Source organism: Apodemus sylvaticus, chromosome 20 (genome assembly GCF_947179515.1).
Source record: "Apodemus sylvaticus chromosome 20, mApoSyl1.1, whole genome shotgun sequence".
Lineage (NCBI taxonomy): Eukaryota > Metazoa > Chordata > Mammalia > Rodentia > Muridae > Apodemus > Apodemus sylvaticus.
This window is the reverse complement of record NC_067491.1, coordinates 54,831,108-54,844,432: the sequence shown is the minus strand read 5'-3', so window position 1 is coordinate 54,844,432 and position 13,325 is coordinate 54,831,108. Positions and strand designations below refer to the sequence as shown.

At 40.6% G+C, this 13,325-nt stretch overlaps 1 protein-coding gene and 1 pseudogene across 2 annotated transcripts; one reads left to right on the top strand and one right to left on the bottom strand.

Moving 5' to 3' along the window:
* Positions 1–2,470: 2,470 nt before the first annotated feature.
* Positions 2,471–3,629, bottom strand: LOC127670562 (zinc finger protein 709-like; annotated as a pseudogene).
* A 4,121-nt stretch (positions 3,630–7,750) lies between these two features.
* Positions 7,751–10,420, top strand: LOC127670394 (histone lysine demethylase PHF8-like). 2 transcript variants are annotated; one of them, XM_052164747.1, is made up of 2 exons: positions 7,751–9,067; positions 9,347–10,420. In XM_052164747.1, the coding sequence occupies exons 1-2, from the start codon at positions 7,751–7,753 to the stop codon at positions 10,418–10,420; spliced, it is 2,391 nt and encodes a 796-aa protein (XP_052020707.1). The 2 variants fall into 2 exon arrangements, with proteins under 2 accessions (XP_052020707.1, XP_052020706.1); XM_052164746.1 differs by having other exon boundaries at positions 7,751–10,420.
* Positions 10,421–13,325: the final 2,905 nt, after the last annotated feature.

The following is a 13,325-nucleotide window of genomic DNA, read 5'->3' as shown; positions in this document are numbered from 1 at the left end:
TTGGACCATGCACAACTCATTCTATAGTATTTCACAAAAAGTGTGATTCTTGTGTTCTCTGGAAAGAAGTTACATATGTACTAGCAAATGTATCTTTTGGAAGAATGAGCAAAGAAAAAGTAAGTGAAAATGCAATTCATAAGAGGGAAAACCATCACTATTTATAAGCACACAATAACAATGACTCAAATAGGAAAGAAAAAACTTAAGCCGATAATGAAGTTTATCTAACTTATGATTATTGAGGGATGTTTGCAAGGATCTATTCAATAAATGAAGATAACATTTCTAAATGGCAAACATACTGGTTAAAACAGTTAAAGTCTAATATACAACAAGTCTTAAGGAAAACATTTATCAGAAAGTAAAAATTACAAAATTCCCACTACCATTTTATATAGAAAAATCACTGTGGTGATAAATCTACATTTATCAACTTGACTGAGTTGTGAGAAGTCTAGAACATTAGTAAATCAGATGTCTGGGTATGTCTGTGTTATCATCTGCAAAGAATTACTGGATTGAGACAGCTCTGCTCTAATTAGTTGTTTGGGGAGGGAGTCCCTGGAGCTATCATTATGTACTGGACTCTTCCTGTTAAAGACCTTTGACTCTTTTAAGACCTTTGTGCCCTCTATAATATGAACTGCATTGCTCCACAATACCATGATGAACCCAAATAAACCAATTCCTCCCTTTGTTTCCCAGATAGTCACTGACCAACACAGAGAATACAAAGATGAGATGGGAGGGGGGAGGAGGGGCCATTGCTTAAGGACAATAGGAAATTTACAACAGTTAACAAAAATTTATTTTTCAATGACCCATCAGTGAAAATATTTTCATTCATTTTATTTTGTTCTTTAAGACTAGCCTGGACCTCATTACATAGCTAAGGCTCATGACAACTGAACTCCTGAAACCACAGCTCATTGAACTCATCGCAATACTCAGCTACCCAAGTGATGGAATCAGCTATGTGGACCACACCTGGCCACCCAATGTGTGAAAAATAAAGAAAAATAAGCCTTACACATTAGACTGTAGAAATAATATTTTAATTTACATACAGACCAAATATGGTTATATATGAAATGAGAACATAATTTTGTTAAAAATGTCACTACTGGGTTGGAGGAATGTTTCCTAGAGGACCTGGGTTTGATTTCTACACTGCAGCTCACTGTTAACACCAGTTTCAGGAGACATGATGCCTTTTTCTGGCCGCCTAGGGTACAGCACATACATGGTATAGATATACATGTGCATAAAACACCAGTATACATAAAAAGTTAAAAATAAATAAATCTTTCTTCAAAAATCACTTTTGAAACTGGAGCCCCTTCCCTCCTTTCTTTAAACAAATTTTAGACAGTTATTTTTAACAATTTCATGAATGGCCATTAGCAGGGCATGGGGGCATTCACTTTTATTCGCAGCTATTAGGAGGCAGAGGTAGGTGAAGCTCTGTGAGTTCAAGTCTAGCTTGGTCCATATAATGAATTCTAGGACACCCAGGGCTACCTAAAGAGTCCCTGTCTAAAAAAATAAAAAATAAATAAAAAATAAAGAGTGGCCATTAGAAATAAAATGTCAGCCAGGCGGTGCTGGCACACATCTGTAATCCCAGCACTCTGGGAGGCAGAGGCAGGCGGATTTCTGAGTTCGAGGCCAGCCTGGTCTACAGAGTGAGTTCCAGGACAGCCAGGGCTACACAGAGAAACCCTGTCTTGAAAAAAAAACCAAATCCAGAAATAAAATGTCCAGGAACTGAAGAGATGGGTCAGTATTTAAGAGACCATTCTGCCCTTACAAAGGATCTGAATTCAGTTCCCAGAAGCCATGCGAAGTTGCTCACAACAGCTTATAAGACCAGTGCTAGAGGAATCAGTTGCCTTCTTCTGGCCTCAAGGGGAATCTGCATTCATGTGCACAAGCTCAGACATAGACAAATACAGATATACACATAATTTTTTTAAAACCCTATATTTATAAAAGCAATACATAATCCATAAACTTACATTAATACCGAATGGCTAACCATTATTATATGCTTATAATTTTAAAAACATTTCTCTCAGGTGGTATAATTTCTGGAACATTTTATATAAATTACTTTACATCAATTTTTTTCTTTTATAACACATTTAAAGGACTAAATGAGGATTTATAGATCCTATAATAAATTTGCTACAATTCTCGAGTTTTGTTATTTATTTACAGTTTTAAGTTTTAATATCCAGTGCACTCTTAGATATGGGTAAACTGAAGACTTTGGCACATCTTTTTAAAGATCATGCTCTATCATGTTTGTTATTCAAGCAAGATGATTTAAGGCATTTCTACAAACTTTACAGTGACATTCTCATCACTACACATTATTGTGTTTACTAGGAAAATGATGCAACAAGGTTTTTGATGAATCTATTCCTAGAAATTCTCTCCAGCGTATCTTTTCATGCCTTTTTTTTTAAAGAGAACTAGACAGACTGAAGACTTTCTTACACTGCTTACATACATAGGGTTTCTCGCCAGTGTGCATTTGTTCATGTCTCTGACAATGACTCGAGGAAGAAAAGGCTTTTCCACACTGTTTACATATGTAAGGTCTCGCTCCACTGTGAATCCTTTCGTGCCATTGATGGGACCTGTGAGCAGCGAAGGCTTTCCACACTGCTTGCAGAGAGAAGGTCTCACTCCACTGTCAACTCTTGCATGGCGATGGAGAGAACAGTCAACGCTAAAAACCTTACCACACTGATTGCATTTATAAGGCTTCTCTCCAGTGTGAGTTCGTTCATGTATTCGAATAGAACGGGAGGAAATAAAACTTCTCCCACACTGTTCACAGACATAAGGCTTCTCACCACTCTGAATCCTTTCATGATAGTGTAAGGAACTGTGAAGGCTTTCTCACAAACTTTACATACAGAGGGTTTCTCTCCAGTGTGGCATCGTTCATGTCTTCGAAATGAATCGTGGTATTGTAGTAAATGAACGCTTTCCCACGCTGCTTACAAACAGGGTTTTTCACCAGTGTTGAGTTCTTTCATGGCCATGAAAGTTACTTAGATAACTGAAGGTTCTGTCACATTTCTTACATCTGTAAGGTGTTTCTCCAGTGAGTTCGTTCATGTCTTGGAAGGCCACTCAAGCTAGACCGGCTCGCCCACGCCGCTGTGCGCATGCGCTTCCTGTCCAGCGTTAGCCTCTGTACGACGCTGTGCTTCGTGAAGGCTTTGCCGCAGTGCTCACGCACATGTGCGTTCTCTCCCCCGCCACTTTCCAGAGCTTTCTGAAGGCAGCTCTGACTCTGGAAGGCTTCCTCACATATAGCTTATGTTCACATCTCTTCTCTTCCCAGAATGCATTCGGGACAAACGAGAGCTTTCCCACACTCTTTAGCTTTACAGAGCCCCTACCACATAGCTCATATTTATGAGGCTTGTGTCCAGGATGCACATGAATAGGACAATTAGGGAGGAGTCACCAGTGAGGCTTTCTTCACACACCTGTCTTTCAAATACTTTAACTCCAGGAAGAGTTTTCTTGTTCATGGCTGTACCTGCGATCTGGCTGAAGATTTCTCCACATTCCCTGCTACCTTTATGTTCACCCAGACTATACATTGTTTAACTTCTGTAGAAAAGAGAAAGCAAATTGGTAAAATTGTGTTTAGGGATGGGGAAAGGCTTAGTGGTTGAACGTGCTTGCACTGCAACCATTAAAGACCTAAGTTCAAGCCAGGCTGTGGTGAAGAATGTTTTTAATCTCATCATGTGGGAGCCAGAGACAGGTGGAGGTCTGAGTTAGAGGCCATCCTGGTTTACAGAGTGAGTTCCAGGACAGCTAGCCTCCACAGAGAAATCCTATCTGGAAAATACAATAATAATCATAGTAATAATGGTAATAAAAGTAAATAATAATAATAATAATAATAATAATAATAATAATAATAAGTACCTAAGTTCACATCTTTATCACCCAGGTAAAAACCAGGCATGGCATGACTATATGTGCCTGTGGTCCTAGCAGAATCTGTGGAGACATATTCTGAGAGCTTACTAGCCAACTAGCCTACATAAACTGGTGAGCTAGCTGGTTTAGTGACTGACTCTGTCTTGAAGAAATAAGGCAGAGAATGATGGAGGAGAACATCTGGTGGCCTGCTTTAACTTCTGCATGAGCATGCACACCTGCATAATATCCATGTGCATACAAAACACACACGTGTTATGTTTATAATTCATAAGCAAGCAGGATTGCTGCTGGTTTTATGCACTTCAAGAATTTTTAAAGACAAATGCAGGTAAATCAATATGAATACACTCGAACTTGTATAGGGTTTCTCAGTGCTCTTATCACACATGCTATCTATTTTCTAAACATAGAGTATCTTATTTTTAAAGATTTTATTTTCATTTTTTTAAATTGTGTGTGTGTGTGTATATATATATACATATAAGTACAGTACCTATAGAGGTCAAACCAAAGCATTATCCAGAAAGCATAGTGATATCAAATACAGTTTCACCCCCCCCCCAAGAACGTAACCTATACCTATGTGTGTATATCCATCTCCTGATCTGTAGCTTCTAACTTAGAGTCCTGGCAGCACTGAGTGAAGTTTTCAGGTTCTTGTGCCCCAGGACAAAGCATTGAGAGACGGACATATACTTAGAAAGAGAAAGAGAGAGAATTTATAAGGAAAAGAAAAATATCCTCAAGAGTGGGAGTGGGCTAGTTTGCTAGGGGAAAAGACCAAAAGCACTAGACCTCAGGGTCCATGACGCTATTTTGAGATATTTACTACCCACTCCCACCATGTATGTATTCTGTAGGCTTTCCCTGTGTACAGACTGTTTCCTATATGTAGTCTAGGTGGGGAAGCGCTTCCAGACTTTTATTGGCAATTGGCTTTTTTTTTCCTTTTTGGAAATAGCAACACTTAATCAGAACTTAAAAATTAAAAACCATTTATTATGTTTACATATTTTTATTTTTTGAGATTAGAGTAAGATTTCACCATTTCTCCCTTCTTTATTCCCTCCAACATATTCTTTTCCGGCTCTCTTGCAAATTCATGGCCTCTTTTTTCACTAATTGTTTTATCCATAGTAACCAGGATTTTATTTAAAAAATCATGCTTATGATAAAATTAAAAAACTATATAGGAATATATTTAAGAGGAAAATGGGGACTGGAAATGTAGTTTCATGAATAGAGTCCTTGCCTTGCAAGTAAGTATGAAACCTGGAGACTAAACCCGACTAGCAGCAGGGAAGGCGTGACAGCCACCTAAAATCCCAACACCCAGGAGACAAAGACAGAGGATTGCCAAGGCAATTTGACTAATAAGATTAGCTAGAACTAGCAAGCTCCAGGGACAAGGAGAGCCTCAAGGAATACAGTGGGGAATCTTCAAGGAAGACACTGTGAACTTTGAGTCTACACATATGCCCCACACAGATGTAAATATTTATACATGTGTGCATGCACAATAAGAAAAAGAGACAGAGACAGAAATGGAGACAGAGACAGAGAGACAGAGAGGCAGAGAGACAGAGAGACAGAGATTCAATGCCCTAAAAGAAGAAAGCTACAAAAATATAAAAAACATATTATGAATTTAAAAGAAGACATAAATAGTAGAGAAAAACACTACCTTGATCTATTTGTTTACAAAGAATTTGTAAGAATGCCAGGCCTTTTTATTTTTATTTTATTTTAATTTTATATGTATTTAATTTTATTGTCATGGGGTTTTTTTGTTTCCTGCATGTATGTTTGGTGCCTGGGGAGGCCAAAAGGTGTCTGACTCTGTAGGGCTGGAGTTGAAGACTGTTGTAAACTGCTATGTGGACGCTGGGAATCCTATTCAAGTCCTCTGGAAGAACAGCAACTGCTCTTAACTGCTGAGGCATTTGTACAGCATACATTTTCTTAAAAAAAAGAAAAAAGAAAAAAAACTAACATTTTCTTTGTGTGGGCACAGTGTATGAGGAAACTTGGGATACTCAGTTCTCACCTTCCACCATGCAGGTCCCAGGGATTGGTCTCAGTGCATTTCACTAGGCCAGACATTCTGTCAGCTTTGAATGAGGCCTAGAATATCCTAAAGTAGTATGTGATGAACACAGATGCAAAAAGTCTCAATTAAAAAAATTCAAATTAAGTTCAGCAGCACATAAATAGTGTAGGTAGTATTGCTAATCAAATACGATTTGTCACGGCAATGAAATATTGGTCAACACCAGGGTAGAAGATCTTTTATTTTTATTCATTGATTTATAATAGCTCCTTGTGTATAATTATTTCATAAATGAGTAAGTATAATAGATTCTCTACATTTGTTTTGCTACATTAAACGGAAACGTCTACATGATATCTGAGTAATGTCAAAACAACTATTTGACCAAATCCATGACCCCCCCTTTGTCAGTTTCCCATTTGGTTTTTTTCATGAGAATATAATCACAAATCGATTCACTGTGTGAGTTTTCTCCCTCGGTATTGTGGGAATCAGAAGATGAGTTGTGATAGTTCTTCTCTCTCCCCACTATGTGAGGTCGGGGATTGAACTCAGATCCTTCAGCTTGTGTTATTCCCTTGGTGTGGCTGTCTGCAGTCTCTGCTTTCCTCTCAGAAATCCCTAGGTAATCGCATCTTGAAGGCTGTCCTGAGATGCCCGCTGGCTACAGGCACAAAGCAACACAGCTTGTGATTCTAGAAGTAGCCAATGTTTCAAGCTTTTACTTGACAATACCAGAATTTAAAGTGTGCGTCTCTGGGGGCGTGGCCAGCTCTCTTGGGGCCTCTGCTTAGTGAAGGTTTGCTCAATGGGTGAGTCTCTGGGGCTCACTCAGTTCCCCGGGGTTGAGGAGTTGGAGGCTGGAGATTGAAGTCATGTAGGGTTTGCAGTCAAGGACATTCCTCTTAGTTTTGAAGTATGAAACGCTTTATTTCAGTCATGGAGGCATAAAGAGCCTCTCAGAAGTTTGGGGAGTTAAAGAATTGAAATAAAATCTCTTGTCAAATGGGGGTACAAGAGAGTCCTTGTCAATCTGAGGTGGCTGCTGCGAAATGCCTGGTATTTGGAGCTGTAAGAAAAAAACAAAACCTTTGCTTAGTATCAGGATTTTGTTGTTCTTGTTGTTTATTTACAGCAGTTTCAAAGAGATCAGAGATGTGAGGGAATTCCTGTCATGTGGAAGTCACAAAATTGAGGTTTAATTTAGGTTTGAGGATATGATAGTCATTACCAACCCCGACTTCAGGACTGTGAGTTGAGAACCTAGTCTTGTTTGCCTTGTCCTTAGAGACTCTGAGGTAACTTTCTAATAAGCTGACCAGTATCTTGACCTCTTGTCCCTCCTATTTTGTGGATGAGAGAAGGTCTCTTTGCAGGCTCCTCCTTCAGCCTTTATGCTGTAGTTTGTGTCATAATAAAGGGAGCAGAATTCTAGAACCCATGAAGCAGGAGGCCAGTGACGGAGTGGTTACAGAAGCTTCTTCAGAGCTCTCAGGTATTTATGGGAAACACCAGAAAGTCACCACCTGACCGCAGGCCCAAAGAAAGTGACCTGGAAAGGGCTCAAATGTGAGCAAGACATAGAACTGCTTCTCTGTTCTCTCTCAGTGAAAGAGACTCTAAGTCTGGGTCTCGGTGATCCATCATCAACAGGGAGGGTGTTGCTGCTACCTTCTCGCCCTCTTTGACCACCCCAAAACTTGGTCAAAACCTGTGAAGATGGCCTTGGTGCCTGTGTATTGCCTTTGTCGGCAGCCTTACAATGCGAACCACTTTATGATTGAGTGTGACCTGTGCCAGGACTGGTTTCATGGGAGCTGTGTTGGGATTGAAGAAGAAAACGCTGTCAACATTGACGTCTACCACTGCCCAGACTGTGAAGCTGTATTTGGGCCTTCCATTATGAAGAAGTGGCATGGATCATCTAAAGAGTGTGAAGTTCTCAAGAGGGAGCCAGTAAAGACTGGGAGCACTATCTTTATCCACCACATCCAGGGTAAGACTTTTGACAACTCGGACAAAGTGATTTTGAAGCCCACAGGAAGTCAGTTGACAGTGGAATTCCTGGAAGAAAGTAGCTTCAGTATACCTATCCTTGTCTTGAAGAAGGATGGGTTGGGGATGACACTTCCACCGACATCATTCACTGTCAAAGATGTTGAACAATACGTTGGTTCTGACAGACAGATTGATGTGATTGATGTGGCCTGTCAGGCTAGCAGCAAGATGATGCTGGGTGATTTTGTGAAATATTATTACAGCAGGAAGAGGGAAAAGATCTTTAATGTTATTAATTTGGAATTCTCTAATACTAGACTGTCTAATATAGTAGAGGTGCCCAAGATAGTTCATAAGCTTTCCTGGGTTGAAAACTTATGGCCAGAAGAGTGTGACTTTGAGAAACCCAAGGTACAGAAGTATTGCCTTATGAGTATGCAGAATAGCTATACAGATTTTCACATTGAATTTGGTGGCACTTCAGCTTGGTACCATGTACTTAAGGGTGAGAAGATCTTTTACCTGATCCACCCAACAGATGATAACCTGACTCTTTTTGAGAGTTGGAGCAACTCTTCTAACCAAAAAGAAATGTTCTTTGGGGACCAGGTAGACAGATGTTACAAGTGTTCTGTGAAGCAAGGACAGACACTTTTCATTCCTGCAGGATGGATCTATGCTGTGCTGACCCCTGTGGATTGCCTAGCATTTAGGGGAAACTTCTTACACAGTTTTAACATGGACATGCAGCTCAAAGCCTATGAGACTGAGAAGCATCAGAGTACAACAGACCTCTTCAGGTTTCCAAGTTTTGAGACCATCTGTTGGCATGTGGGAAAGCACATCGTGGACGTCTTTGAAGGTTTGCGGGAGAATGGGAGATGTCCTGCATCCTACTTGGTCCGTGGCAGTAAAGCTCTAAACTTAGCTTTTCAAGCCTGGACCAGGAAAGAAGCTCTGCCAGACCATGAGGATGAGATCCCAAAGGAAGTGCAGACCGTACAGCTCATTGAAGATCTGGCTAGGGAAATCTGTCTGGTTGAAGATACCTTCCAACAGAACATCCCAAAGACAAGTAATACCTTTAGGCACCAGCAGCTCCACACCAATTCCTCTTCCTTAATTAGACCAGCTCTTTCCACTTCAGTATCCAAGTCTACACTATCACTGCCCTCCAAAAGTGGTTCAGAAAAGAATAGCCCAAAGTATAAAGACATCTTCAAGAAGGAAAAAGAAATGAACAAGGAGAGACCAGCTCTGAGGCCTAATTACCAACATAGCTGTAGTTTCATGGATCTAAATAATCAACAATGGAAGGTAGGCTCTTCCCAAAACATAGAGTTTAACATCACCAGTACTTTTTTGAATGACTTAGATGATGACTCAAAATATGACAATGTCTTTGAAGAGAATGAGAGCCCAGTGCCTCTGCTGATAGCTAACGGCAGTACCAAGAGGGTGAAGAGCTTGTCCAATTCTTGGAGAGCCAAAATCACAAAGAAGGAAGATAAATCAAGGTTGGTGGAAGAACAAGTGATGGTAGAAAAGTTTGACTTGGATCCAGATGATGAGCTGCAGATTGATAAGAGATTGGGCAAAGAGAAAGAGAATCTGGTAGTAAGACCAAAAATTACCCCAAATTTGCCCCATGTGAAGTTTTGCCCTGACCAAAACCAAAGGCATGAACCAGGCGAAACCAAAATCACCATTATAGAGAACTATAAAACAGATGAGGAAATGGCGGAAGGGGTTGAAAGCAAGCTTAAGAATGGAAGTGAATCCGATGGAATTCTTGATCCACTTAAGGCCAGGAAACAGGTGGGAGGACCTGGCAGTGCTGTCCTCACTGATGAAGCAGATTCTTCCAGCAATAAGGAGGATATCCAGGATACTGTGTTGATGCCTGAATTGCAGTCCTCACCTCCTTCACCAGCTCCCTCCAGCCTTCAGGCGTTTTTGAGTGGGGGACAAGACCAAGGCAACAAAAACCCCAGCAGTGTCTTGGGCACAGTGTCTAACAAACCTGTTTCTCAGCACACAACAAGGAAATGGCCCATCAAACGGCTAGCATACTGGAGAACTGAAAGCAAGGAGGAAAATTCCTGTGTGGTGGAGCAGGACGGCTTAGAAGGATGCTTCAAGGAAGTTAAGTATATCTATTTATCCCTGGAATCTGATGACGATGATGATGATGACGATGATGATGATGACACTGATGATGTCGACAACGACGACATCAATGACAAGGACTACCACCATCCTGTTTCGAGATCTCGACCAAAGCAAAGGAAGATATTAAATAATGCCCCAAGAATTTCTAGGGCAGGTAAGAGACCAACACGACGGAAGCGGAACCATCCTGTGCGCAAGGGTAACAGTTGCCTCCATTGAGAAAGGCTTGGCTACATCAGCTACAAAGCTGGCCCAGTAGGTGAACAACATGAAGGTCACTCTGACTAGTCCAGGAAAAAGCAGCCAATAAACAGAGAAGATAAAACTTAAATCCATGACCTCAACTTCAGCTTTTCTGTTGCTTGATACTTAAGTGAATATATAGTTTAGTAAAAATATCCTATTTAAATGCAATTTAATAGGGTTATGTTTTTAGTAGGAAGTTCTATAGAGGTGTAGAGTTTCTTAGAAATGCTTTATAGGGTGTTATTGGCCCCCAGGGGAGATCAAGCAGGCCAAGAAGCTGTTTTACTAGAACCTGCCCCTGCCATTTATGTCTCAGTGCTGCATGCAACTTGGAAATAAAGAAACTTTACTGCTTTAAATAAACTCAAGATGAAGAAAACAAGCAAAAGAACCACAACAATAAAATATACGCAAAAGACCCACCAATATCTGTCTTGAGACTGCATATTCTCACAAATACTTGCGATCCTATTTTGAATTTTGTCTGGGTCTAGGAATTTCTCCTGGGATAGACTTCAGCAAAATAAATGCATTAGAATCCCACAGTCACCGAAAAGTTTGATCAAGAATATGCTGCAGATTTTATTATTTCCCAAACACACATGCCAGTCGCCGATCGTAAGGTTTTATGAAATCCGGGATGTCTGATGAATGATTAAAATCTTTGGAATAGCAACAACAACAACAAAAAAGATATCTTGCCTAATGCAAATAAAGGGGACCGTCTATTTTTGTTTGGCTATGGCAAGTCTCCGAAAGAGTCACACACCCAAGGTCTGTGTCCAGTGCTGGAGGGTGAAGGGAGCCTTGGGCTATAACTACTCTGATTTTTAATTTTCAGTTCTTCGCCGTTAGTTTCCTAAGTAAACTGACTCATGAAAGTGGTTGGGAAGTGTAGCCAGCAGGATTTAATTAGAAGTAGTAGTAACATGACCCTGAGTTGTATGTTTTGTATTAAGCACTTGGCTCTCTATTTCTCAACTTCCATGGAGGGCATAATTCTTCTCTTAAACTGATTCTCGTGGTTGTAATGTTCTGCCTTGTCATTGACTCAAAGAAATGGAGCCAGTCAGCCGTGCACGGAGACATTTGGAACCCCTAAATCCACTATAAAGTTGCTTCTCTTAGCTATTTTAATGCTTTGTTTGCTTGCTTATTTTGTTCTGGGATGTATTCTCTCTAGATAGCCCTGGCTGTCCTGGAACTCACTCTGTAGACCAGCGTGGCTTCAAACTCACAGAGATCTGCTTTTCTCTGTCTCTCAAGTGTTGTATTTTAAGACATATGCTACCACATCAGGATTCTTAGCTATTTTTTTTAAAGTGTTTTATTTTATTTTATTTTATTTTATTTTATTTTATTTTATTTTATTTTATTTTATTTTATTTTATTTTATTTTATTTTATTTTCCTGTGGTTTGCCTTGTGCCGTGTGCATGTCTGGTGCCTGCAGAGACTAGAAGAGGGTGTTTGATGCCCTAGAACTCGAGTTATAGAAGTTTGTGAGCTGGCAAAGGGTCATGGGAACGGAACTCGGGTCCTCTGTAAGGGCAGCAGTACCCTTAACCACAGAATCATCTGTCCAGCCTCGTTTCTTACTTCTTTTTAGCATTACTATACACCTCATTAATACATTCCATTAAGACAGTAGTAACAGAGTGGTTAAAATATTATTAAAAATAAAAGCAGAATTTAATGGGCTACACATAACCACAAAGTAAGTTCACGATGCAGCAGAGAGTCCGTCAGAAGTCACAGTCTAGAGCAGAGGAAAGGGCTCAGCTAGTAAAAGCACTTGCTGTCAATACAAAGGGCATTTTATTCTGTAGAAGTCCAGCACGATAGGGTCTCCCATTACCAGAATAGAGAGGCAACCACGTGAGTCCACAGGCTTGATTTAAAGCACATTGGAATTCTAAGGCAGATGAACTTTATCTTACTCTAGCTCTAGGCATCAGCAACTAGGCACAATGACTTTAAACTGATTGGTCCTTAGGGAATGGGGCAGCAAGGACTTCCCTTGTCTTTAGGTGGGCAAGGTCAGTCTGCCCTGCGATTTTCCTGAGGAACTGTAACCCAGGAAGGAAGGTGTCTTTTTGCTCTGGGGTCTTGGTGGAATTTTTCAAACGCTTTGAGCTTGACCTCTTCAGTCTTCTGACCTCCACTAGTGGGCTGGGCCACTCTACTACTCTAAATAAATAAATATGGAAGAATTGCAATCATGTGTGATGCTAGGGCAAATTGATACTTTGAAGCAAACTGCATTCCTTCCTTCCTCAGACACATAAAATTACATACTAAAATGTTGCAATTGATTCTGATTGTCTACTTGATTGAAATAAAACCCACTAAATCGGGTGTGTCCTGCTCTGAGCATGTGTCCTGCTCTGAGCATGCGCAGGACCACCCTACTGGCTGGAGTTTCAGACTGAAAACAAGAGGTGAAAGGAGAAAAGTGGCCTCCTGTACTCCCAGTCCTATTCCATCCACTGTGATGCAAATAAGCAGCCCCCTGCCTCCAGACCCAACGGATGGACTGCATCCCCTGGGGTGTGAACCAAAACACTTATTTCCTCCTTTAAGCTGCTTCTATTAGGCATCTGGTCATAATAATGAAACGAGCAACTAATGCCAAAGGTAAAGATAAAACTTGGAAAAGTCGTTATCCAACACTGTTTTCGGTTCTAAGGGAGAGACTTTTCAGAGGCTGGGGGATGGATCAGTTGGCAAGGACATCTGATGTATACATGTGCATCATCCCTATGCGGATTCACTTCAGACCCCCAACACCCATACAAGAAACCCTAGAGAATATGTGTACTTGTAACCTCAGTGCTGAGGGGCCCGGAGACCAAATGACCCAGTTTGCTGTTAGTCTA

Bases quoted from the DNA above. Each gene is read 5' to 3' on its own strand.
- LOC127670394 (XM_052164746.1), top strand. From the start codon at position 7,751: ATGGCCTTGGTGCCTGTGTATTGCCTTTGTCGGCAGCCTTACAATGCG.